The following is a 27,308-nucleotide window of genomic DNA, read 5'->3' as shown; positions in this document are numbered from 1 at the left end:
GAAAATGTTTTGATCCTATTGGGATCAAGCAAGTTTTCTTGCCTATCAATAATGAAAATTTGTTTTTTAAAAAACAATACTTCTCCTTTTCAGAAATTGTTGAGATATTTTGGAAGTGTTTTCATTTTTTTCCCCCCTTGGACTGGGCAGACCTTTGGATTTCCTTTTTCTTTCTGTACCTTCTCATGTGCACAGGATCACTGCACATCCTGCCCTTTGCTGAAAGGCCATGGTTCACATGAGGTCTTCAGTTCTCCCACTTTCAGCCACTGTATACAGTGTTAGACCATGCTGTAGAGGAAGGGATCCAGCTTTTGGTTTATAATATTTAAATACTTGTAATATTTACAAGAAGCAGAGTATTTGGTTTCTTTGAGCAAAGGAGAAGTTGACAGGATGAATCGCCAGCACCCTCCCCACCCACAAATCCTGTTTTTGGATTGTTGGTGTACCATACTTCAGTCTCCCACCCCACCTCCCACACCCATCACTTCTCTTCTGATGAAGTGCTTTTAAGAAGATCATTTTTGTATTTAATTGATTTTAATGTTGAACTCTGGAAGTTGACCATTTCCTTGAATTTTGGGAGAAAACTCCAATAGATGTCAGAGACATGCACTGTCCAGTATAACTGCCACTAGCCAGCATGTGGCTATTTAAATTTAAGTTAATGAAAATTAAATAAAACTTTAAATTCAGTTCCTCAGTCACACTAGCTGTATTACAAGTGTTTAATAGCCATGGCACACTTATACAACATTTCCATCATCACAAAAAGTTCTATTGGACAGCGCTGTCCTAAACATTTTTATCTGGCCTTTAATGCAACGTTTGAAAGATACCACCAAAGTTGTAACTAATGCATAAATATAAACTAGATGTTTTTATGATATCCAAAATGCCCTTATAAGCACTCAGTAGCCTTAAAGCCCAACTTCAAAGGCTTATCTAATGCTACAGTGTTTCTAAACAGAAACTCTAGACATATCTTCCTAAATACAAACCTAACTGGGACTTGCTTGAAGTTTCCTCCTGAGAAAAAAAATCCAAACCAAATATAATCTGATACTTAACACCACAGCTTAATCCCCAATAATCTGGGCAGTTAAAATTGTCTTTTATTTTGATCTTTAAAGTTCTCACTAATTTTAGATTTAATTACCCCTTCCCTTACCGGTGTGTTAACATCTTTCCTGTGTTGCGAATAGCTAATGACCATTTTTCTCTGTTGCAGGTGAATGCACAATATTTGCAGCTGTTCGTGATTTAATGGCTAATCTTACACTGCCCCCTGGTGGGCGTCCATAGACACTATTGTTTTTAAACCAGGAAGGCTGACAGATGAGACAACAAAAAAAATCTGAATTCAGCCTTCAGTTTAAAAAAGGAAAAGGACTTTTTTTTTAAACTTTAAGAGCTAAATATTCTAAACTGGCAAAAATTTTCAGGGTGCACTTCTTTCATCAAAATGATCATCCATCTTTTGTATAATGAACTTGTATAGAGTGTTTAAATGGGACACATTTCAAAGGAAATAAATCAGTGTCCGTTTGCCAGTAATAAATTTAATATTCTGTTTTATACTATAAAGTTATGAAAATGCCAAACTTGTTTATTTAATTGTTTTCTTATGTTTTGGGTGTAATAGTCCTTTTTTGGTTTTTGTTTTGTTTTTTAAGGCAGGTCTGTCATTTTTGAATACTGTAAAACTGTGATAAACTTTATATTGAAGCTGTATTTTAATATGACCGCTTTGAATCCGTACATGAAATGTTCTGGGAGTTGTTATAAACACACCCCAAGGAAGCAATATTTAATAAAACTAGGTCAAAAACAAAACAAAACAGTGACACTCACTTGTGTGTATATAAACTCTAGAGACATCTTAGGCCCTCCCTTCATCTTTAACCTGGTGGATGGAGCCAGTTATTAATTTATAATAATACATGTCTGAAATTTGACCAAAAACATCTTCTTTATGTCAAGGTTAATATATTTTCTTCAGACATTCCTAACTTGACTAGTGGTTAACATTTAGCACCTTGGTTGTCTTTCAATATATAGGATTTGGGTGAAAAATAAGGAACTTAGTCTTTGAGAAGGGACAGTATGTGGTTCATATTGATCAAGGATCCCAAATAATGCAATCATTCTCATCTGTTGAGGATGTGGGAACTTTTCTGTCAGGAAAATTTAGTTTACAGAATACTTCTGCATACAACATTAATTAGGAAACAAAGAACTTTAATGCTGTACCTCTGCATGAAGTTTCTGTGAGCTTTCTTTATCTTGCTTAACTTATCCTCCTTTCCTTCCCCACCAAAATTGGGATTGTTCTAAACAATTTCAATTTAATTCATTGTCAACAAAACGATAGAATGTTTTGCTTGGAAGAAACCTGGTCCATTCCCCTCATTTTGAAGAATCCCGAATCCTGGGCCTGTCCAGGGTCAAATGGAGTTTTTGGTATTAATACATCTCTGCAGGGTTTCTTTTTGGAGTACTGTGCTGTCTTTCCTAGTCAGTCAGGGACTTTTTTAAGCTTCAAAGAACGTGGTCTGATGCAAAGGTCTTCTACCGACTTCATGGTATTTAGGAAAAATTTTTAAATGATAATACCATGCCGAGTTACCTGGTCACTGTAATACTGGTTCTCCATTAAAATGTAGATGCTTTGTCTAATTCCACTTCAAGATGATTTAATTGAGCTTCTATAACTATCAACTATCAAATTCTAGTTTCAAGTATCTCACTGCACGTATATCATATCCGTTCTCAACTTTGCTTGATTCTCCACTCATTTTCAATCAGAGTTGAGGCCTTCTTTGCCTTTCTTCTTTGTCTTATTTCTGCCTTCATCTCCCACTTCTCACCCAACTCTGCCACTGTTCAGGAGCAGTTGACTAAACTTTTATCCTTCCTTTAACTTAACCTTTTTATCCTTCTGTTTTTAGTTCTTACAGTGGTAATCACATCAGTTTGGCAATCTAAGATGTCTTTATCAAGGGTCAGCCCTTTTCTATTTGGAGCTGAATCTTTTCTTTCATGTAGAAATCTACATGTATATACAAGAAATGTATTTTTATCTGCAGGATAATATTGTTTCAAATAATTTTATTAAGAGTTAACTTTTTAGGTATTTTCCCTTTTAATGTGGTTTTGAAATGTTAATTGCATTTTTACACATGATGCATTCAGTGGACACTCTTTTTTCCTAATTATAACTCATCTCTGAATGCATTGTGCCAATCAAGAGTAAGATAGGATTCAGTGCACAAAATTTGCTTTTGATGCTTATTAAGAGTAAACCCATGAATTTGAATTTTTATATTATGCTTGGTACTTGGAATTGATATATACCTTATTAAAGCTTGAAAACATTTAGCATTTGAATAGTAAGTTTCATCACAAATCATGTCTTTTGCCTCTTTTGTTACCCAGGTTCAATCAAAGGGACTGGATGCCCAAGTGATTTTCTCTAATAATCGGGTTGGGACTTAACTTTAAGGTTAAAGATGTGTTTTCAATGTGATTTTAGTATTTACAGTAATAAATAAAATTTATACAAAGTTTCAGAGAACTACCAACTCTCTAGTTAATTTTGATGAAGATGTTTTCATTAATAGTCTGGTTTAGTATTAATTTAACCTTGAAATAAGAAATTGGTCCTGATTTGCCACCTTCATTTTTCCATCTGCTGAAATGCTATTTCAGAATGTATAAAAGTACTTTCAGAATTAGAAGAAAAGTGAGAGCTTCAGCAGAACGTGTCAAGTCGTTAATAACAGGAGTCGAACCTTATGTTTGAAAATTAACTGAGTGAGTTAAGTGCAAGCATAAACTAAAATTTATATGACTTTGAATTTAAGAACCACTAATAACTGTGTTCTAATTAACACAGTAATCTGTTCAGCCAAAGGATACTAACAGCCATTCTTTGGACTGTGGTTAATTTGATAACTTCAAGAAGTTATAACTTTGCTACCCTGGATTCTGATCCAATTTCAATATAAAAAGTTGTTCCTTTCATAGTTTTTTCCCCCCAAAAGAAGTGCCTATTACATTTTACCTTAATGTTTATTTATCATCCAAGTGTTCTTGATATAAAATCAGTATACAGAAAATTTTAAGAGAACTTACATTCAAGGGACATAGAGGGAAAATGTTAATGTGTATTTTATTGTTTCTTGTGGAATTTTTTTTTTTCATTCGGTTTGAGAATGGACAGTGTGTCTAAGGATGTGATTTAAATTTACTTAGGATGGATTTAGCATTGAGGTTATTAAGACAAAGTTAGCAGAGGCCAACCAGCACTGTGCTGCACAACTCCAGGAACTCCATGGTATGCTCACAATTTTCTGTAAGTTGCCTCCACTTCCAAGTGGCCAGTGATTTGTTAAAATACCTTGCCCAAGAATATAACTGATTGATGAAAGGGCATATTTAGGTCAATATAAAATAATAGCAAGTATTTACTGAGAGCTTACTGTGTGCTAGGCATTTTCTTAATATTTCAATGTGTATTTAATCCTCACAACAACCCAATGTGGTAGGTTATTGATATCCTCTTCTTAAAAATGAGTAAATGGAGGCCCAGAGAAATGCAATTTGCCTGAGATCAAATTAAGGTTGCTTAAGATCAAACTGCTAAGAAGGGGCAGTTTGAGTCTGAGCTAGTGCTCCTAAACACTGGACATTTTTGCTGTGAACCACAGTCGGGAAGGTTTAATGTTTAGACTCTTTCCTCAGAGGCTTTTAACTACACACAATTTTGACATGTTTTCCAAGCTCAGAAAGCTCATTAAAAACAACTAAAACTGACCTGACTTGTCACTTGGAGTTGACAATCCCAGTGCCTTCTGACCTTTGTGGCACTTCTTTGGAACTTAAATCAGACTTCCATGTGCAAGGAGCACTAATTATCATATAATCAAGAATACTAGATAATTATCGTCTAACCTTTGCTAGGTGCTTCAGGATGCCCTTATCTGGCTCAGGTGTGCAGCCTTCTAGAATCCAAGTGATGTGTTGCCCTAAACAGGCAAACGCCGCCTTCTAGGTGGTCCAGTGGCGGGGGATTTTGAGTTTTGGGTTAGCTTGGCACACCGCAGGCAGCCAGCGGTCACGTTTCACTAATACCTCAATTTGCTACAGCTGGTCTGTGGGCTTAGGACTAGTAACTCCAGAATTGTATAATGCAAAGAACATACACGATTCAAGCAATGTGCCCTGAGCACCTTGTACATCTGTACAATAAAAAAAAGTTAAAACAGAAGTGCCCTACATTAGGAGAGGGAGTCGAATCGGATGCCGACAGGGTCTCTGTTTGGGGGACGAAGAGGGCCTAAAGGTTTCAAATAGTTAACTGCTTCCCCAAGCACCAAAGTTGTTAGACGTCAGACGTCAGACGTCACCCAAGTGGGGTGGAGCCGACGTGCCCCGGAAGTCAAGATGCCCCGCCCCGGTGTCGGTGGCACCGCGCCGCGCAGGCGCCGCTGCCTCGGGTACCTCCCAGGCTCCGCGCCTGCGCACTGCCGTCCGCCACGCCCCGCAACCTGCTGGTTCCAAGTGGGAGACATGGTGCTGTCGGAGCTAGCGGCGCGCCTCAACTGCGCCGAGTACAAGAACTGGGTGAAGGCGGGCCACTGCCTGCTACTGCTGCGCAGCTGCCTGCAGGGTTTCGTCGGCCGCGAGGTGCTCTCCTTCCACCGCGGCCTACTCGCCGCAGCCCCCGGCCTGGGGCCCCGCGCCGTCTGCCGCGGCGGCTCACGGTGCAGCCCTCGCGCCCGCCAGGTGAGCACCTGGCTCGGGGCCTTGACCACCGCCCCTACCCCACCCCTCCTCATCCCCGTTCCTGTCCCAGACCCAGAGCGCAAGTGTCCTGTTCCCTCCGCGAGGCTGGGCCCACCGCGACGTCCCTCCCTCCTGGGCCCCTCCTCACCGCCGCCCCCTGTAGTTTCAGCCTCAGTGTCAGGTGTGCGCTGAATGGAAAAGGGAGATTTTGAGACATCATGTCAACAGAAATGGAGATGTGCACTGGGGAAACTGCCGGCCGGGCCGCTGGCCCGTGGACGCCTGGGAGGTGGCCAAGGTAAGCGCCTGAGGCGGGGACGGAAGGAGGAAGCGGCGGGTCACCCAGCACTCGGGGTGGCTATCTGGTCTTGTGGACCCCGGGGCCTCATAAACAGATGCAGAGAGAGAGATTGATCAAGGGTGTAGGCGGTTCAGGGGTGGTATGCGGGACCCAACCCAGCTTAGTGAAGTAGAAGCTTTCTTCTACCCGTCTGCTTCCTGAGGGCATTTGAGTTTGTTACCCCTGCTTGGAAAGTTACAGGAAAGATTTCTACAAGAGATACTGGGGCAAGATGCAGAGCGAGCATCATGAGCACAGGCAGGGAGGGAGGGAGACTCTTGTGTGGCCTGTTTGAGGGTAAGGCTCGCTGAACAGCTCATCAGCTCTTTTTTGGCTATAGGATGCCGTAAGGATGACAGAGTAAGCCAAGGGAAGTTAGGGCTAAAATAGCACCTTAAGTGCCCAGTTAAAGGCACTTTGGGTAGCTGGGAATGGGGTAGGCAGCCGGATCTGTCTTCAGATCTTGGCAATGTCACTTACTAAGTAGATCGAGTAGGAAATTTTTTTGCCCAGTAAGGGACGGAGAGGGACAGCCAGAAGTGGCTTCCTAACACAAATTGACTTTAGCAGTCAGTCTACATGCCAGTAGTTATCAGCAGGCACAGGGTGGGCACTGGAAAGGAGCAGTGCCTGGGAAGCAGATGATCTGAGTCCTGGATCAGCTGCCGTGGTGTGACACGGGGGCCAGCTTGTGCTCCCCAATCTCAAAAATGAAAGGAATTGGGGCCGGGCGCTGTGGCTCACGCCTGTAATCCCAGCACTTTGGGAGGCCAAGGTGGGAGGATGGCTTGAGCTCAGGAGTTCAAGACCACCCTGGATAACATGGCAAAACCCCGTCTCTACAAAAAAATACAAAAATTAGCTGGGTGTGGTGGTGCATGCCTGTAGTCCCAGCTACTCAGGAGGCTGAGGTGAGAGGATCACTGGAGCCTGGGAAGTCGAGGCTGCAGTGAGCCATGATCACACCACTGCATTCCAGCCTGGGGGACAGAGCAAGACCCTGTCTTAAAAAATTGAACTGTATCGGGGTCCCCAGACTTTTGGGTATCACGAGCCGGTAAACCCACCACACCTACACCTTCTTCCCCATTTTTTTCCACTGCAGCCATAGAGTTGCTGACTTCTACTTCTACCTAGAAAAGAGGAAAAAAAACAGAAAGAAAGAAAACTCTGCCCTTTACAATGCCTGTCCCTCATCTGTTTGGTCTGCGTTGCTGCTTTCACACCATTGGAATCTTCTTGTAGCCTGTACTACCTCCTTATACCACTCTTTGCTCCTCTTGGTTGCTGTCACCTACAGACCTTCTAGTCCAACCCCATCCTCTGTTTCTGGGCTCCTGATTCCAGCATCCTCTGCTTCACTCCCCCTCAGCCTCCGGCTTGCATGCCCACACCCTGGACCTTGGCACAGAAAGTCTCAGTGTCTAACATCCTGCTGGCCTTTGGCACACTTATTCATACACCCCTGCCCCCAACCCTGTGCCCCATACTACTTCCGCCTCTTTGAGGCTTCCACTGCTTCCTGAATACCCAGCACCCTCTGTCCTCCTGCCTGCCTTTGTCACCTCAGCTAGCCCAGATTCCATGGCCCATCATTATAATCGGTCCCTTGCTGTTATCTCAGCTTTTTTTTCTCCTTTCTCTGAACTTGCCTGGCCCAACTCCAGTCCTGATGACATTTTCTGCTTCTGATTAGTGGGAAAGAATCTCACAAGGAAACTGACTGGTTTCACTTTCATTCTTGATCATGAGCCCCAGTGGTCTGGCCACATCTCTCTCTAGGCTTCAGTTTCTGGAGACTACTACTTTTCCCTGGCAAATCCCTGCTCCCGTTCCTCCGCCCTTGCTCATGCTTCACGGAATTGATGGAGGCCCTTGGACATATATAGTTGTCTCTCCTTATCCATGGGGTATTGCTTCCAAGACCCCCAAGGATACCAAAATCCACAGATGCTCAAGTTCCTGATATAAAATGATGTATGTGGTATTTGCATATTACTTACATACATTCTCCTATATACTTTAAATCATCTCTAGATTACTTATAATACCTGATAGAATGTAAGTGCTATGTAAATAGTCGTTATGATATATTTTTTAAAAATTTCGATTATTTTTACTGTTGTATTATTTTTCTGAGAATTTTTCATCCACAGTTGGTTGATTCTATGAATGTGGAACTCGTGGATATGGAGGGCTGACTATACTTCCTCTTCTTTTTGCCAACACCAACTAATCTCCATGTGTACCATCTATTTCCTTCTGCTACAGAGGAGGAAGGGTGTCTCTCCTCTTATTGCCTCATACCTCCACTCGTGTGTTGGATCTTATCCCTTTTCTCTTGCTCAAGGCCTTTGAGGCTTCAGCTGTCCACTCTCTCTCTTGCAGCTCATTCCCATCTCCATAGAAAAAGCTTTAATATAGCCATGGTTTATTTAAATTTTTTTAAAAGAAAGAATTAAACAGTTACCACATGACCCAGCAATTCCCCTCCTAAGTATATTCCCAGGAGAAATGAAACCATACATTCATACAAAAAAATGTACGCAGATGTTCATAGCAGCTCCATTCACTATAGCCAAAAGGTAGAAACAACCCAAATACCCATCAGCTGATGAATGGAATTTTTAAAATGCAGTATCTCTGTACAATGGAATATTGTTTTGCTGTAACAATGTAACAAAGGAATTAAGTACTAATACAAGTTACAATGTGGATAAATCTTGAAAACAGTATGCTGAGTGAAAGAAGCTAGTCACATATTATATTTATATGAAATGTCCATTTTATATAAATTCCATTTAGACTCCATTTGTAAGAAATGTCCAGGCCGGGCACGGTGGCTCACGCCTGTAATCCCAGCACTTTGGGAGGCCAAGGTGGGCGGATCACCTGAGGTCAGGAGTTCAAGACCAACCTGACCAGCAAGGAGAAACCCCGTCTCTACTAAAAATACAAAAAATTAGCCAGGCGTGGTGGCGCATGCCTGTAATCCCAGCTACTCGTGAGGCTGAGGCAGTAGAATCACTTGAACCTGGGAAGTGGAGATTGCGGTGAGCTGAGATTGTGCTATTGCACTCCAGCCTGGGCAACAAGAGGGAAACTCCATCTCAAAAAAAAAGAAAAGAAAGAAAAGAAAAGAAATATCCAGAATAGGCAGATCTACAGAAGCAGAAGTAGATTAGTGGTTGCCAGGGCTTTGGGGAATGAGGGATGATAGCTAATGGGTATGGGGTTTCTTTTTGAGGCAATGAAAATGTTCTAAAATGGACTGTAGTCGTGGTTGCACACCTCTTTAAATATGCTGGAAACCACTGAATTATAATGTGTAGATGGGTGAATTATATCTCAAGAAAGCTGTTTTTTTTAAAAACACTTGAATAAATAATTGGAAAATAAGATTTTAAGAGGCCGGATGTGGTGGCTCATGCCTGTTATCACAGCACTTTGGGAAGCAGAGGTGAGAAGATTGCTTGAGCTCAGGAGTTCGAGACCAGCCTGGGCAACATGGCGAAACCCCATAACTGTCTCCACAAAAAAATACAAAAATTAGCCAGGAGTGGCTGGGCGCGGTGGTTCATCCCTGTAATCCCAGCACTTTGGGAGGCCGAGACGAGTGGATCACTTGAGGTCAGGAGTTCAAGACCAGCCTGGCCAGCATGGTGAAACCCCGTCTCTACCAAAAATACAAAAAAAAATTAGCCAGCTATGGTGGTGTGTGCCTGTAATCCCAGCTACTTGGGAGGCTGAGATGGGTGGATTACTTGAGCCCAGGAGGTCAAGGCTGCAGTGAACTGTGGTGACACCATTGTACTCCAGCCTGGGCAACAGAGTAAGACCCTGTCTCAGAAAAAAAAGAGAAAAAAATGTCCCTTGATCCATTCTCTCCTGCTATCTCCCCATTTCTCTATCTGCCTCCCATACACAAATCCAGCAGAGCATCTCAAAAAAGAGGTTTCATGCCTGTTCTCTTCTCCTCTGCTCCCACTTCCTCTTCAACCAACTCCGCCTCGGCTTCTGCCCCTGCCACTCCACTGCATCTGTGACCTCGTCTCTCTTACCTCCCAGAGCCATTTGGCATTACTGGCTGCTCTTGAAACCCTCTTGGCTTTCCTCCCATCTCCCTGGCTCTTCCTGCTCAGCCTCCTTCTGAATGTCTTTTGGCCTTCCTCAGGACTCAGGGCCGGGCCTCTTCTGTTCCCTTCTTCTCTGGTGACATTGTCCAGGCCTGTGGAGTTAAATGCTAACTGGCTCCCAAATTGGTGGCTCTAGCCCTGCCCTCTCTTCTGAGTTCTAGACGCACACATCCAACTGCTTACTTGCCCCCTCCACTCCATCGCCTATGGAGCACATTTTATTTAGTTCTAAAGTAGAACAGTTTGTCTTTGCCCCCCACCCTATGCCCGTTCCCCATTACCAACTTTCTAGAGTCACTCTTGTTTCAGCTCTTTCCCTCTCAGTACCCCCTCTCTCCTTGTTTGTACCTGCAAAATACTTTTGGAATCTTCTTTTCCATCTCCACATCACAACTCTCACCCTCTCCTACCAGGCCTCTGCTGCTCTGAGCATCTGTGGTCGGTCCTTCACACAGCAGCATGTGCAGTCTTCAAATGGGAATTAGATCGTTCTATAACCCTTGCCTAAAACCCTTGGATGGCTTCCTGATGGCCTTAGAATAAACCCCACACCTTTCCAGAGCCGATAAGGCCCTGCACAATTGGGCCTCTGTTTATTTTCCAGCCCCATCTCCTACTCAGCGAAGAGACAGTGGAGGATAGAGAGAGGCAATAACATGTTTCTCACTGCTGTGCGTTTGGCATGTGGAACACGGTGGTATGCAATACAATTTTAAGACACTGCTTTCACTGTAAGGATGCAGCAGAGCCTCCCTGTTGGCTTCCAGTTCTGAAGAAAGGGAATAATTACTAAAATAAACTTTTAGCAAGGACAGGCACGGTGGCTCATGCCTGTAATCCCAGCACTTTGGGAGGCCGAAGCAGGCGGATCACTTGACTCCAGGAGTTTAAGACCAGCCTGGGCAATATGGCGAAACCCCATGTCTACAAAAAATACAAAAAATTAGCCAAGCATGGTGGTGCATGCCTGTAATCCTCACAGGTACTTGCGAGGCTGAGTTGGGAGGATCATTTGAGCCTGGGAGTTTGAGGCTGCAGTGGCTGTGATTGTGCCACTGTATTCCAGTCTGAGCAACAGAGCAAGACCCTGTCTCTCAAAAACAAAACAAAACAAAAACTTTAACATGGAAGAGATTGGCTTATATTGGTGAGAAAATGCCAGACAGGACCTACCTTATAATGGAAAAGAAAACTACTACACCTGATTCGGAGGTGACTAAGACCCCACTAACTTTGCATTTTCCTCCCAGCAACAGCTGAATTCAGCAGTTTCTTTTTTTTCCTTTTTGAGACAGGGTCTTGCACTGTCACCCAGGCTTGAGTGCAGTTACACAATCTTGATTCACTGCAACCTCCACCTCCTGGGCTCAATTGATCTTCCCATTTCAGCCTCCGAAGTAGCTGGTACTACAGGCGTGTGCGACTATGCCTGACTAATTTTTTTTTGGTATTTTTCAGAGCTTCTTTTCTTCAGTTTCATGGCATTAGTTTGCCTGTGATAAGTTAGTTAGCTTCTTTGTTAACCTTTGTAGCATCCATAATAGACTTTTTTTTTTTTTTTTGAGACAGAGTCTCACTCTGTTGCCCAGGCTAGAGAGTAGTGGAGCAATCTTGGCTCACTGCAACCTCCGCCTCCTGGGTTCAAGTGATTCTCCTGCCTTAGCTTCCCAAGTAGCTGGGATTACAGGTGCGTGCCACCACGCCTGGCTGGTTTTTGTATTTTTAGTAGAGATGGGGTTTCACCATGTTGGCCAGGCTGGTCTTGAACTCCTGACCTCAGGTGATCCGCCCGCCTTGGCCTCCCAAAGTGCTGGGATTATAGGTGTGCGCCCGGCCCAAAATAGACTTCTTTCAGAGGGTCGGCATGTCTGTGGCTATTAAGGCACAGAAAGATAGTGATGATACTGGCTATTGTACCTGTTGACAGGGGCCAGCCAGGGTTTACAAAATTCTGAATTATGTGGGGCTCAGGTGTATGATTTCACCACCATCAGGAGGATAGCCCTGACTCTCCTGGGCATACATGAGCACTTACCCCAGCCTTTTCAGAATGCTTTCATGAGCAGCCCTGTAGGAGGCATTGTAGTTGCTTGCCTATTGGTATGTGTTTTCAATGGAACAGGTCTCTTAAATAAAAGAGGTTTTTTTTTGTTGTTTTTTGTTTTCATTTTTGTTTTGAAACAGGGTCTTGATCTCTTATCCAGACTGGAGTGCAGTGGTGAATCAGAGCTTATTGCAACCTTGAACTCCTGGGCTCAAGCAATCCTCCTGCCTCAGCCTCTTGAGTACCTGGGACTATAGCACACACCACCATGCATGGCTAATTTTTTTTTTTAATAGAGATGGGAGTCTTGCTTTGTTGCCCAGGCTGGGCTCAAGCGATCCTCCTGCTTTTGCCTCCCGAAGTGCTGGGATTACAGGAATGAGCCACTGTACCCAGCCTATTTAGAGTTCTTATTGCGAGTAACTTTTTGTTCTAGTCCCTTGGCAGGAGTGTGCCCTTGTGATTCTTAGCCTAGTAAAGTTGTTGCATCCCAATATAAGTTGAGAAATATTTCAGGAAAGAAATACGCCCAAACTTTCCCATAACACCATTTTGGGGGTCTGTGCCATAAAATTCCTACTAAAGGCAAGATCCTGCTAGCTTGAGGCCTTTCTGGCATATCTAGTATCTCCCATCCCCGGATTCCATCTGTAACTCCTATGTGGGTCCTACTCGCCTTGCACCATCTACATAATAATTGCCAGCATTGATGTCCTGGTTACTAGCACGTGCCCAGCACTGTGCTAGTGCTATACCTGCATTCTCTTATTTCATTCTCACAATATCCTTTGAAGTAGATAAGGACAGTTATCCCCCATTTACTGATAAGGAATCTGAGGGTAACTTGACCAAGGTCACAGCTGGCAAATGGCAGAGCTGGCATTTGAACGCAGTTTGCACTCCAAAGCCCAGACTCTTAATGTAATACTTCCATACCGAACTTCCTCAAGTCATTTAGAAAGTGTCCACTTTTATTTTATTTTTAAATCTTCTTATTTAACAACCACTGAAATTTCAGTAAGGAAAAGAAAAAAGATGCCTTCTAGTTATGCTTTCTGTTTATATGCCATTAAGACAGAATGGAAAGCCTGTTATATCATATGTATCTAATAGCAAGGATAGTACAGCCCTTCAGTTATTGCCCTTGGCCAAGGTTTAGCTGTGACAGTTTCCCTGCTTGCATTTTGGGCTCATGAGGCTCTAAGTTGAAACCTCAGTGCATAAGAGAACTTCAGTCATCATTTGGAAAATAGACAAGTAACCATTGCCTTTCCATCTCCTAGAGTTGGAAGAGACTCAGGTCCCCCTCCTCCCTCCCTTGCTATAGGCCTTCATGCCCCGAGGACTAGCAGACAAACGAGGACCTGAGGAATGTGACGCAGTTGCTCTTTTAAGTCTCATCAACTCCTGCGATCACTTCGTGGTTGATCGAAAGAAAGTCACAGAGGTAAGAGCTGTCAGATTCAAAAGCATACCCTGAGTCAGTTGGGTCTGTGCTATGAGAGCCAGTCATGAGCTACACCTGTGATGCTAAGCCAACCATGCAGATATAGCACGTAGTAGCTCCCCGGAACAGTGGTGTACAAAGAAAGTTAGACTTGGGTTCGAAGTTGGCATCGCTAAGCAAACTAGTGTGGCTCATATCATGTCTTCTGTGATGTCCAAGAACCCCAGTGCAAACGCAATCAAGAGTAGTTCTCCTGAATTAGTTTCCTAACAACTCATTGTGCCGTTTGCCACTGAAGTAGATGAACCTAAAAGTCTCTTCCCTGTTCTGCCATAAACAGAACCAAAGTAATTTTCCTTATTAAAAAAAATACAGAACATTGCATCATTCTGCCTGTTGTATGCCAGCATTTGAATCCTACCCTTCTGAATCTCATTGGCTAAGCAGCTGCAAGGCCAAATGGTATGGAACTGAAGAAAATGTGAACACTGATGGATAACAGTGTCAGAATAGATCACTGTGCTTGTTAGATTTCCTCTGGGAAATTTAGATTTTTCTCTAGTTCACCAGAGAACAACTCATACATTTATTACCCTGAAGGTCATTGGAAAGAGTATATAGCTATACCTGGATTAGTTATAATAGGTAGAGAAAATGCATGTATCTTTTGTCTGCATACCAGCAACTACCAGGATTGAGACTCCTTTATGATATCGGCAGAAACAAAGAACTGTCATAGTAGTTGACCCCTTTGATATCTTTTAACCAAACTGTGGAAGACTCTATATGAATTATATATTAATACATGATTAGACGACCATTTTTCTAAAGATAGAGGCCAAAGTTTATTTTCTTTTCATCATGGTTTCCACATCAGGAAACTCCCTGGACCCAGCTTCCTGGTGCTCCAACAATATTTAAAAGACTTTTGTATTGTCTGCTTCATCCTTTGGGTATACCAAGAGCTGATGCGCTTGCTCTTTGGCAGGTTGTTTTAAGTTAAGGGATTTTGGGGGAATGTGGAATACCCAGCTGGCCACAAGACTTCAAGGGCTAAGAATAGTTGTAGGCTTATTTGTATTTCTTACCCTGACTAATGTATTATTCATGTGGCTGGGGATTGAACACCCCCTCAAGCCTCAACGGCACTGACGGGTACCTACAGGTTATGTTAGGAATTTCTGGATTGCTTGGAAATCTGCTCCAGAGACTCAAGGAGGGAGAAAAGGCTGAACTGTTGCCCAGGAGCCATCTTTTTATTCCTAGAATCCTGTGGCCATAATCTGGCTTATTGTCATGTCTTATTTGTCCTGCATGATTTTTTAAAATTTCAAATTAGTTGTCATAAAAATCTAAATTTCCAGTTTCTCATGAAAAATCAGAAGATCTGGGAACACAGGGCTCATGTAACTCCCATGGCAACAAGCCACGTGTTAAGTAGAGGCTGCCCCTTGATATAGGGCCTCTGCTCTCCAGTTTGCCCTGAACCAGTCTTTTAGTAGGGAGATGACTCCTTACCATTACACATGGCCAGCTTCCCTCAGGCTGCCTGCCTGACCTTTGAAGGCAAAAGGAGACCTTCACTTCTTGGTGTCTGCCCTCTAGACAGGATGAAACTAAATGTGGATCCAACTTGCGGGGCTGGAGGGCTGAAGTGTCCTCCACTCTGATACAGGTACATGCCAGATTATGCCCATGATCCCAAGAAAGTTCCAGTCCTTCTCATCTGAAGACTGCTCTTGTTGATTTTGTAATTAACAAAGCCTCTCTATGATTTTTTCTTTGGAGTGAAAGATCTCAGTTTACCCCATTGTTTGATTTTGAAGCCTTTTATCTTTTTGTCTTTCTGCAGGTAATTAAATGTCGTAATGAGATCATGCACTCTTCAGAGATGAAAGTGTCTTCTACGTGGCTTCGAGATTTTCAGATGAAGATCCAAAATTTTCTGAATGAATTCAAGAACATCCCAGAGATTGTGGCAGTATACTCCAGAATAGAACAGGTAAAAATCATGTTTAATAGTTCTGGCATACAGAATGAAGAGAGAGAAAACAACAACAGCCACACATTTAGAATTTGAAGTTTATTAGATTTAACCTAAATGTTAGAATGTAAGCAGGGGAAAGAATGCCGATATGAAATCTGTAATTATGCTGGGCTGAGAAGCTTTTCTGTGGTCACAGTGCACTATTAATATGGATCCAGTTCATTATGTTTAATTATAAATTATTTGAGTAATTCAGTGGAATGCCTTCTTCATGAAATCAGTTCATATATTTGTGTGGCAATCCCTCAGCTGTTGACGTCTGACTGGGCTGTTCACATCCCCGAGGAAGATCAGCGAGATGGGTGTGAATGTGAAATGGGAACTTACCTGAGTGAGAGCCAAGTCAATGAAATAGAAATGCAGTTACTAAAGGAGAAACTTCAAGAGATATATCTTCAAGCAGAAGAACAAGAGGTGTTGCCTGAAGAGGTAAAAGAAAAGTGTTATAGGCTCTGTGTGAGTAAACAACACAAAGAAAGATTCTGGGGAGGAAGAGTAGCTCATCTTAACAAATAATTAATTGTGTTTTTGATTTATAAGTTAAATAATTTCCAGAAGTGTGAATATGCTTTTGACACAGAGTAATATTACCTCTTAACAAATATTTTCACTTTCACATCAGCAAACATTTGAATGACTAATCTGTGCCACAAAGTGGAAAAATGTGATAAAGGCTACAATAGAATTCTGAAAAAAATGCTCTAGACGTTCTCTGCTGGTCAGGTGGGTTGCCAAAAAAGATTTTGCCAAGAAGATGCTGTTGAGCTGTGGCTCACAGAATCAAATAAGTGTCTGACAAATTGGCAAGAGAAAAAGATTCTTCTTGGCAGAGGGCACAGTACTTGCAAAAGCAGGAAAGGATAGTCTGAGCCTGGGCAAGAACAGGTGAGCACACGAGCTATGGCCAGGTTTGTGGATGGTAAAGTGGGCTGGAGCCACATGCCAAAAGGTTTTCTAGGCCATGCCATGGGGTTTGGGCTTCATTCCCAAAAAGCAGTCAAGAAAGGGTGATAGGATCAGATACAGCTTTTAGAAAGTTAACTCTTGTGGTAGTTGGAGGTTGGATGAGTGGCTAGCAATTACCCAGAAGGCTCTTGCAGTCGTGTGAAGGTGAGAGAGAACAGAAACTAGGGGCTGTGGAGGAACTGGATTCTGGAGGCAGTGCCTGAGCAGAACTGATGGATATTGGTGGCCAGGGAGATTACTTGGAGCATGGCTTGGGGCTGGAAAAGGGTGGAGAAGGTGGGGAGAGGAATGTTTAAAGGATTATCAATGTTTCTAGTTTAGGACCTGCAGACTAATGATGGTCTAAACTCCCAAGTACAGGAGAAACAAATCTCCTTTGTCACATGCAAGGTATAAAAGAAATTAACAGTAGTAGAATTATATTCCAGTAAGGTTCAGAAATATTTCAGCACTGGCTGGATTAGACTTCTAGATCACCAGGAGATATTGGAAAAATCATTTCACCTCTCCATTCCTCCTTGTCCAAGGAAAGTAGTTTTGCTGGTTACCTCATTAAACATAGGGAGAGTTTATTAAATGCAAATTCACGGAGCTGTGCTCCTTGCAGATAACTATGCCTGTATTAACCATTCCAGCTTTGATCCAGGTGCTTTATTCAGCGTGGTGAGCCCCTTTAGCACAAGGACTTGGTACCCCTGGTTTTTTGGGTGTGCCCACCATGGTACACCATAGGTATTTAAAATGATGTATTAGAATGTTTATCTTCTCTTTTCTAAATCCATGTGTTTGAGTTCCTCTGTCTTTATTTTATAATGCCATTAGAGCCCCAGTTTTCTTTCTGCTGCTGTTTTCAGAAGCTAGAGCCAGGATTTTGTGTCAGTTGAGAGCTGGAAGGGAACCTGGCAGTCATCTTATATCCCCTGCTTTGCATGTGAGGCAAGGGCCCCAAGGAGCTTGCACTGGGGCTGAGGGCTGGCCCGCAGGTCTCCCCCTTCTGATCCTGTGGCTTCCCGCCTGCTGTGCTGCAGATCTTATATACTGAGGAGCTGGCAGCTGTACGTTTTGAACCCCCATTATCTGTTTTACAGAAAGGAAATAGGGATTAATTGGCTTGTCTTCTGGGTGGAGTTTCTAGGTGGAGTTGATAAATTCTCATTTTTCATGCTTTCTCTTCAGCAGACCATGGCATTTCTCATAATATTTCAGTTGGTCAAAATGTGAGGATTGATTGGCATGTTACCTCAAAAAAGTTGGAGGTCAGGTTTCTACATATATGAAATTTGACGTCTTCAGAAATTTCAGTACCCTATTTGATTTTCCATCTTCTTTAGGGTTAGTTGCCAAAGTCAGAGGATTTGTTAGGACCAGATTTCAATGAATCTAAAATGCTGTCAATTGTAAAACATATCATTATTTCAGTTGCTTCTAAGAAAGAAAAAATAATGCTGCCAGTTTATTACAAGACACTATCAATGGTAAGATGCATTCTCATTTGAGACGTTACAATAGGAAAAAATGTGCATCCCGGGATCAGGAAATACAGTGATTATATTATGACCCCAGGACTTTTGTTATAAATGTTATCAAGACCTGTTTCTTGTTTTTGTTAAAACAGTAGGGGTGAAGGCGAGGTGCGGTGGCTCTTGCCTGTAATCCCGGCACTTTCAGAGGCCAAGGTGAAAGGATCACTTGAGCCCAGGAGTTTGGGACCAGCCTGGGCAATGTAGGGAGACCCCATCTCTTAAACAGACCAACCAGCCAAAAAAAGTAGGGGTAGGGTTAGAAAGCTAAGTTGAGAAAAATGATTGATGGTGGTAATTCAGTGTGACAGCTCCTGCAAACACATCATGGAGTGCCACAGAGAGCTCACCATCTCCACAATTTTCTATTCGTTTGGTGACCCTTAAAGGTATAGCACATTAGAAAAAGTGGGCTCACATTAAAATACACTGTGCATGTATTGCTGTGACTGTGAGATTTTTTTTTCTGCTTTGGAGCCAAATGGGAGTAGCAGCTGCTTGGCCCCCTTGTAACACATGTGGAGTTTGTGTCGGCCATGGGCTCATCTGCCCCAGAATTCGGCTGCCACCTAAGTGCCCTTCACGTAGTCCTGCCAGCCCTCATTGCTCTGTTAGGATCTGGGAGTTAAAAAAAAATCCAACTAAAGAACATTGAGCACAGTTAGTGGCTAAAAAACTTGAAAATAATTTTCACAGACTTTAAAATCATGACTGATTTCTTAAATCCTGGTGAGGGAGCCACATTCACAGAGACCTGTGGGGAAGCTTAGGGATAAGGGACGATGACAGCGTGTACTCAAGGCCATTGGGGAAAGGATAGAAAATGGCACTTCATTCGTTATATTCTAGAAATTTTTATTGAGCACCTACTGTGTGCCAGGCACAGTTCTAGAAGCTTGGTATGCGTCAGTGAATGAAACAGACAAATATCTCCAGAGTGGGAGACAGATACTAAACAGTAAACATAATAAGGTAATGATGTGGGGCAGTAGAAGGAGAAATCCAGTGCAGAGCAGAGGGAGGGCGATCAGGATTGGCAGAGTGGGGACGAATGTCAGGTTGCAGTAGGGTAGTTAGGGTGGCCTCTTTGAGAAGGTGAGACTTAGCAGTACCTTGAAGGAGGTGAGGATTAGCCATGCGTGTATCTAGGGGAAGAGGACTTGAAAGAATAGTGGGTGAAGAGGTCAGAGAAATGAAGGGAGAGGAAGCAGTTCCTATTGGGCCTTGTGAGCCATTGGGATGACAAAAGGAGCCACTGGCTGCAGTGGTGAGGGTACTACGGGGTACTGGAGGGGAGGGGCCAAGATAGAAGCAGGTAGACTGGTAGGAGGCTACTGCAGTGGACCAGGTAAAAGATGGTGGTAGCCAGGCTGAAGGTAGAAGTGTAGAGGTGATGTGAAGGTGGGCAGATGTGGCATGTGAGAGAAAGAAAGAGATCAAAGCAAGGCCAAGAGTTTTGGCTTAGGTGACTGGAAGAGTGAAGTTGCCGAGCGTCTTTTACCTCCAACAGTAGACCAGCATGTAGTAGACTGTCAGTAAATTGGACATTTATTAAATGAATGTAGTTAAAAAGGAGGGAATGGACCAGAGATGCTGCTAAGTGCTTTTAGTAGCTTATTTCTGATCCTCATAAGAATCCTAGGTGGTGGTGTTATCATCATCCTTAATTTGTATACCTAAAAGTAAGCTCGGAGAGGTCAAATGTCTTGGCCAAAGTCACACAGCTAGTTAAGTGACAAAGCTGGGCTTCAGTGTCCAAGTCTGAATTTTCTACATTCCAAATTTTTCTAGTACTTTCAGTTTTTCCATCTCTACTTTCTCTTCCCCCTTTACATATAAACATGCAAAACCTTCCCTGTTCTTAATACTTTTTTTTTTAAAGCCTCCTTTTGATTCGTCCTCCCAACCCCAAGCTAAAATAATCACCCCAGCCAGAACACCTCTTAAGCACATTTCAAGAGTAAATGCATTTGTTGCATTTCACAAAGGAGAAAACAAGTTTCAAGAAATGTCAGCTATGGGACACTCCTGTTGAAGATAATGGGAAAGAAAGGCAATTTGGGATGGAAAAGAGAACTGAAACCGTGAGCAAAAGAAAAGAAACTAAGTGGAACAGAGCACATCAGTCCTGAGAGTCTGCAGGGGGGGTCAGGAGGTAGCAGCACAAGGACCGCCGTTCCTGGGTTATCATGTGAGAAAGTCTCCGCTCAAGTGGAGGGGCACCCCACTGAGGGCAAAAGTCCATCTGCGATCATGCGTGTGGTGCCCAGGCCCTGCTGGTGCCATCACGGACATCTGATTAGAGCCTCAGGAAGACCCTGAGGTGTGTCTAGGGCACCGGGCACAGTCACTGAGAGCTAACGATGCAGTGCCCACAGTTCCTAACGCGTGCTGTGAACAGTGTCATCCGTGTGATCTTCATTTCACATGTCTCTGGTTTCCAGATTTATTATTTAAAGCCCAAGCATCTTGCAGGAGCTCTAGGCTAGTTTCCAGCTGTGTATTAACCAGCTCCTGAAGGGCACATTCCTGGTCTACTTACTGACCAATCTGAAACCCTTTGGTCATCTGCAGCTCCTCCCTGTCCCTCCCCGCTCCCCGTGCGTCTTGGCCACAGCCGTCCACCTCCCTCCCATCCCCAGCAGCCATGATCTGGCATCTGGCTCTTTCATTTGCTTACTTCACGATAACGTGAGTATTTGCTGGGGTTCCACCCCAGACCTACTGCATGGGAATCAGTGATGTACGCTCTGCAGTTTAAGAACTACTGCTCTCTTGGGGCAGGGTGCTCCGTTATTTTTCTTCATTAGATTTATATAACCCTGACTTAACTTGCAGTTGAGGGTTCCCCATTTAAAAGCATTCATCGCTGGGCACAGTGGCTCACACCTGTAATACCAGCACTTTGGGAGGCCGAGGCGGGCGAATCACCTGAGGTCAGGGGTTTGAGACCAGCCTGGCCAACATGGCAAAACCCCGTCTCTACTAAAAACAAAAATTAGCCGGGCGTGGTGGCATGTGCCTATAATCCCAGTTACTCAGGAGGCTGAGGCATGAGAATCGCTTGAACCCAGGAGGCGGAGGTTGCAGTGAGCCGAGATCACACCATTGCACTCCAGCCTGGCTGACAGAGCAAGACACTGTCTCAAAAAAACAAAAAATATACACACACACACATACACATGTGTGTATGTATATATATATATATACATACATATATATATACACACACGTATATATGAACATATGTATATATCCATATATATAATAATTCAGGTACAGAATTCAAAAGAAAAGGGCATTTTATTTATTTGCACACACACATGTGTGTGTATGTATAAAATGAAGCCCTTTCATGTAAAGGCAGGAAGTTTTAAAGCAAAAAAATGGAAGGAGACAAGCAAATATTCCCTTGTGTACCCCCAGAACCAGTTATCCTGGGTCACTTTTTTATTTTTTGAGTGGAGGATGCTTTGTTTTAAAGGATTTGTTTTGTTTTTCAAACTTTAACCTGTCTGTGGACAGATGCCTGTAGCCAAGATTTCTGTCTCTTGGGCACATGAGTAGGAGCCAGTCTGGAAGCTAGTAGGTTTTTCATTTGAATTACAAATCTGCTATAAAATCGTCTAAGCTGTACATTGCATGGTTTCCTCTTGCAGCTCTCAAATCGACTGGAAGTGGTGAAGGAATTTCTGAGAAACAATGAGGATCTTAGAAATGGCCTTACAGAAGATATGCAGAAGCTAGACAGCCTCTGTCTACATCAAAAACTGGATTCACAAGAACCTGGGAGACAAACACCTGACAGGAAGGCCTGAGGTGAGTTCAGGCAGATGATGGTGTTAAAGAAGGACAGAATCACCTCATCTCTTTCATGTCTATTCTCTCATGTGAGGCCATCTTGAACACACAACAATCTAATCTGAAGTTTGCCTTTGTCCTTATTGTTTCAAAGAAAGGACACTGAGGTTTGTGTCCTTCACTTAATGATTCTTACGTCTGTGAAGTAATTCAGCATCAACTCCCTGTTTAGCCAAATATACCTGAAGTCATTGGTCTAGAATTAAATGAATCAGCTTTATAACATAATCAAAAAGCATTTCTGCCTTAAAATGACACCATTGATGCCTAGCTCTTACCATGGCATTAATAGCAATTGACTAGTCAATTTCCATAAGGAGAACTTCTTAAAATGAGTAACTGTCTTCAGCATTTTACTTTTTCCCCCCTCAAATAAAATAAATAAAACATTCTCTTTCATTTTAGGTTGCCCGTCAACAAAAATCAGGCATGTTCTGTGAAAGTCAGCATGGCTTCCATCTCAGACATCCTTTTCTGTGCAAAAGGAAAAAGTTATCAGAGTATTGTACCCAAACAAAAAGGAATTTTTGTTGTTTTGTCCTGGACTTTCCTCTAACTCTTTGGAACTATTTTAATATTTATAAACTTGGGGTTGTATAATCTATTGCAATAAAAAATATTAGATACTCTATGCCAAAACTTGCTACCAGGCCAGGTGTGATGGCTCACACCTGTAATCCCCAGCACTTTGGGAGGCCAAGGCGGGCGGATCACCTGAGGTCAGGAGTTCAAGACCAGCCTGGCCAACATGGCGAAACCCCGTCTCTACTTAAAAAAGAAATACAAATATTAGCCGGGCGTGGTGGCATGTGCCTGTAATCCCAGCTACTCGGGAGGCTGAGGCAGGAGAATCGCTTGAACCTGGGAGGCAGAGGTTGCAGTGAGCTGAGACCATGCCACTGTACTCCAGCCTGGGCAATAGAGCGAGATTCTGTCTCCCAAAAAAACAAAAAACAACAACAAAACTTGCTACCATCCAGGGATTTTCTGCTATTTAAAAGGTGAATTTCTTTTCTGGTCCTAAACTGTAGCTGCTTAACTTAGTAAAGGCTGTGTTTGGCCAGGCCTGTGCCAGAGGCTCACCTGGAGTGCTCCACCCACTGGCAGGCAAGTCCTATTCCTATTCACCCAGGATCCCCAAGGCTGGGCTGGGATATAAATGTTGGGATAGGAAAGAAATATTTCCTTTTTAGAGGAAAGCAAGAAGAAACATTGCCTGAAAGGTGATTTTCTAGTCATTTCCAATTAGTACAGAAATGTTACTGCCTCTGGGTGCAGTGGTTCACGCCTGTAATCCCAGCACTGTGGGCGGATCACTTGAGCCCAGGAGTTTGCGACCAACCTGGGCAAGATGGCGAGACCCCATCTCTACAAAAAAATTTAAAAATTACCTGGGCATGGTGGCACACACCTTTATTCTCAGCTACTCAGGTGGCTGAGATGGGAGGATCCCTTGAGCCCAGGTGGTCAAGGCTGTGGTGAGCTATGATCATGCCACTGCACTCCAGCCTGGGTAACAGAACAAGACCCTGTCTCAAAAAAAAACCCCCAAAAACTGTTACTACTAGGTTGGAGTAGCCTAAGGCAGTAGGGCGAGGAGGTGGGCCCAGGCTGGTCTGTGGGGAGCTGGAGAATGGTGACTCGAGTGACCAGTGGACAGGCAGGACCCAGGCCAGCATTACAAGCGGGGATGTCAGGCAGAAGCAGGGGAGCTTCTCGCTTGGCAGCTGGTTTATGGTACGCTTTTGAAAAGTAAGCTCCCGGGGCCTGGCCCTCACATGCTCAGTGAATATTTGACTGAAGGGTCCCCTCATAGCTTGGGAGTATTCACAGGCCTAAATGTTAGTTATACTATTAACTAAGCCTGGTCCTTCGTTACGAAATTTAAAAATGAAATTGCAACATTCTTGTACAAATTCAAAGACATCATTTTCTTTCAACAAATTCACACATTCGTTCATGCTTCTTCTATACCTTTTACCCCTAAAGTCATCCACTCCTGACTTCCTCCTGCTGGTTTCCCAAACTGCGCAATGACTGCCCCATCATAGGCAGTGGTCCGTGGAGTCGGCCTCACTTTCGCCTTTCCCCACATCTACTTGTTTCCAAGGCCAGTGGTACTTAACTGGGTCAAGTTGCCTGTGGACCTTCAGGAACAGAATTGCCATGTTCCTCGCTGCCTGCAGGAAAGGCTCCATTCCAAGCCCAGTGAAGATGTGTGCCTATCCAGCTGCCCACCAAGGATGTCATCTGTAGAATGGGTGGAGGGCAGGGGTTTATTTGGTGTATATTTTTACATTAAAATGCACTTAATATCACTCTGTAAAGCCCAGATGAGTGCAAATGTGCCTGTAACTTCCTCCTTTAATCTGTCCAGGTAGTATTTAGTCTTTAGTCTTACATTTTCTTTCTCCCTTTATTTCATGAAATTCCTTGAGAAAACTTCAACAGTAAAGAAAGAAATTTCGTTCATCTCACAACTCTTCCAAACGAGGAAACTTAGTGAAATATTTCAGAGCTTCTAGATGTGAGGTACAAAACTTGGGATCAAATGGAATCTTGATTCACTAACCAATTTAAGATCTGACTTCTAATTTTAGGAATGAACGCTTCCATTTTATACCTGTGTCTAGTTAGTTTCTGCCTATCTATCCAAGAAGCTTTTATCAAGGGTCCACCATGTGCCAGCCACTGAAGTAGATACAAATACAAGGATGTGTAAGGTATGGATGATGGTATACGAGCTGTCATCTTACTGGATTTGTCCGCTCTGTTAAAGATACGGTTCCGAAAACTTTTTAAAGTCCTAGAGAGGGCTTTAAGGCAATGTAGCATCATATATAGAGACATCAACCTGTTCATATCTTTCTGTTTAACAGAACTGTGCACCTGGGCACAAGGGTGTGCACAACAGGATGTGTACAGCAGCACTGTTAAAGTGTAGCACATCCATACTACAGGATCTTATGCAACTGTTGGAAAGAATGAAGCGATGCTGCACTGTGGTCATGCAGTGATCTCTAAGACATATTAACTAGAAAGCAAAAGGTTTAACAATGCATAGCAGCTGGGCACAGTGACTCACGCCTGTAATCCCAGCACTTTGGGAGGCTGTGTAGGGCGGATCACCTGAGGTCAGGAGTTTGAGACCAACCTGGCCAATGTGGCGAAACCCTGTCTCTACTAAAACTACAAAAATTAGCCGGGCATGGTGGCGCGTGCCTGTAATCCCAGCTACTCGGCAGGCTGAGGCAGGAGAATCGCTTGAACTGGGGAGGTGGAGGTTGCAGTGAGCCGAGATCACACCACTGCATTCCAGCCTGGGTGACAGAGGGAGACTCCGTCTCTAAAAAACAACCCCCCCCCCCCCCAAAAAAAATGCATAGCAAGCTGTAATGCTCTTTGTGTTTTAGAATAGTAGAGGTCTGGAAAGTTGTTTGCTTTTCCCCAGTTTTTTTTGCTGTGTTACCTCTGAAGGGAATTGAGGTAGAGGGGAGAGTTAGAAGGAATATTCGGCTTTTCTATTTTATATCCTCCTGGGTGAAATTTTTACAACAAACATGTACTGGTGTATTTTGAAATGTTTTTAAATTTTTGTATTTCAAAATAATAAAATATAAATTCAAACTGCAAGCTGGCTGTGTCGCATTTCCTGGACTATGTTGTAGCCTCCATTCCTCCATTTTGTAGCTCCACCTCCAGGGTCACCTGCAAATTGTCAGGGTCGTGGGAAGAAGCCCAGCAAGTGGATCACTTTCTACATAGGGCTGTCTGTTTCATCGTGAAGAGCCTTGTCTTCGTCCAGCAATATGATTTGTTCTCAGCCTCTCCCTGGGACACAATATGTGGCTCATAGTTTTGAAAGAATTAGAGGAAAAAAATTGGTATTAGCATTATAGTTGCAAAGATAAAGCAGTTCTTTGGATTTAGCCTATTCTTCACCAGGGAGCTCAGAGTACCTAAGGAGGAAGACATTACATATTCAACTCAGAGTAAAACACCTGATTCTGGGAAATGACTAAAGTGTGTTGGTGACAAAAACTGGAAAACTAGCTCTGCCAATTCAGAAAATGTTACTGGTTTTATAAAGTTGTGGAGATCTGTAGACAGTTTAAATTGCCAAGGTTACGATTACGTTTGAGAGTTTGGGAAGATTATGAAATGATTGTTACCCTAATGATTTAAAAAGTTCATTTTTATTAAAGTATGAATTACTTACTTGGCTTTAAACACTAATATCCTAGACAACAAAGGGTCTAAGTGAACCCAGCTAACTTAGTTGGGTGGGCATATTATGAATTAGATGCTGTAAGTGGAGCATTGCATTATTGTGGAGGTGTTGCAATCTTTTGGATATTTCCTCGAATCGTTTTGACCTCTAATTGTAAGTACAGAGTAATAGGAAATTAGCAGCAGAGATTACCCTACGGATCAACAGCCAGACCACAACGAAATAGAGCGCAAAGCCGAGTACCCGCAGCCGACCCTGACTGGGCACACGCTCGCGACCTCGAGCCTTCGCGTGGCTGCCACAAAGTGCGCCGACAGCACGTGCCGCTGTTCTGTCCGAATGAAAGGGCGTGGTTTCACCCTGGCGCCTTCGCGTTGACTGCCGTAAAAGACGGCACGTGCCGCTGTGCTGTTGGGGCGAAAGGGAGTGGCCTCACCCGCGGGCCTTTGCCTGAATGCCGTTAAAGTGCTGCAGACAGCACGTGCTCCTGTTCTGCGGGCGTGCAAGGCCGTGGCTTTGCCCTCGCGCCTCATGTAACCGCTGTAAAGTGCTCCAGACTACATGCCAATGTTCTGCGGGAATGAAAGGGCGTAGCTTCGCCCTTGCGCCTCTGCATGGCTGCTGTAAAGTGCTCCACAAGCACGTGCAGCGGTTCTGAGAGAGTGAAGGGTCCTGGCCTCATCCTTGCACCTTTGCCTGACTGCCGTAAAATGCTCCAGACAGCAGCTGCCGCTGTTCTGTGGGGGTGAAAGGGCGTGGCTTCGCCCTTGTGCAGACGTGACTGCTGTAAAGTGCTCCAGACAGCACGTGCTGCTGTCGTATGTTCCTGTGGGGGTTAGGGGAGGGGCGCAGCCTCACCCTTGCACTTTTGCGCTTTCCATGGACTGCCATAAAGTGCATACAGCATGCGTGCATGTGTGTGT

General features: G+C 43.6%; 2 protein-coding genes across 10 annotated transcripts in view; both read left to right on the top strand.

The window, feature by feature from the left end:
• Positions 1 to 3,583, top strand: part of MED14 (mediator complex subunit 14) — an 86,107-nt gene extending 82,524 nt beyond the window's left edge. For all 5 annotated transcript variants that reach the window (XM_055376428.2, XM_055376427.2, XM_031005818.3 and 2 more), the window contains one exon: positions 1,235 to 3,583. In XM_055376428.2, the coding sequence (XP_055232403.2) occupies positions 1,235 to 1,308 (74 nt within the window). In that variant the 3' untranslated portion in view covers positions 1,309 to 3,583. The remainder of the gene's footprint in view (positions 1 to 1,234) is intronic.
• A 1,898-nt stretch (positions 3,584 to 5,481) lies between these two features.
• On the top strand, positions 5,482 to 25,787 carry CXHXorf38 (chromosome X CXorf38 homolog). Of its 5 annotated transcripts, none has more exons than XM_019019813.4 (7): positions 5,482 to 5,793; positions 5,957 to 6,091; positions 13,641 to 13,760; positions 15,613 to 15,762; positions 16,057 to 16,236; positions 21,953 to 22,112; positions 24,144 to 25,787. In XM_019019813.4, the coding sequence occupies exons 1-6, from the start codon at positions 5,578 to 5,580 to the stop codon at positions 22,109 to 22,111; spliced, it is 960 nt and encodes a 319-aa protein (XP_018875358.1). In that variant the 5' UTR covers positions 5,482 to 5,577; the 3' UTR covers position 22,112; positions 24,144 to 25,787. The 5 variants fall into 5 exon arrangements, with proteins under 5 accessions (XP_018875358.1, XP_004064063.2, XP_063559035.1 ...); XM_004064015.5 differs by having other exon boundaries at positions 5,519 to 5,793; positions 22,560 to 25,787; XM_063702965.1 differs by having other exon boundaries at positions 5,524 to 5,793; positions 24,265 to 25,787.
• Positions 25,788 to 27,308: the final 1,521 nt, after the last annotated feature.

The sequence above is a fragment of the Gorilla gorilla genome, chromosome X (genome assembly GCF_029281585.2).
Source record: "Gorilla gorilla gorilla isolate KB3781 chromosome X, NHGRI_mGorGor1-v2.1_pri, whole genome shotgun sequence".
Classification (NCBI taxonomy): Eukaryota; Metazoa; Chordata; class Mammalia; order Primates; family Hominidae; genus Gorilla; species Gorilla gorilla.
Note: the sequence above shows the minus strand (reverse complement) of the source record. Positions and strands in the feature narration are given on the sequence as shown.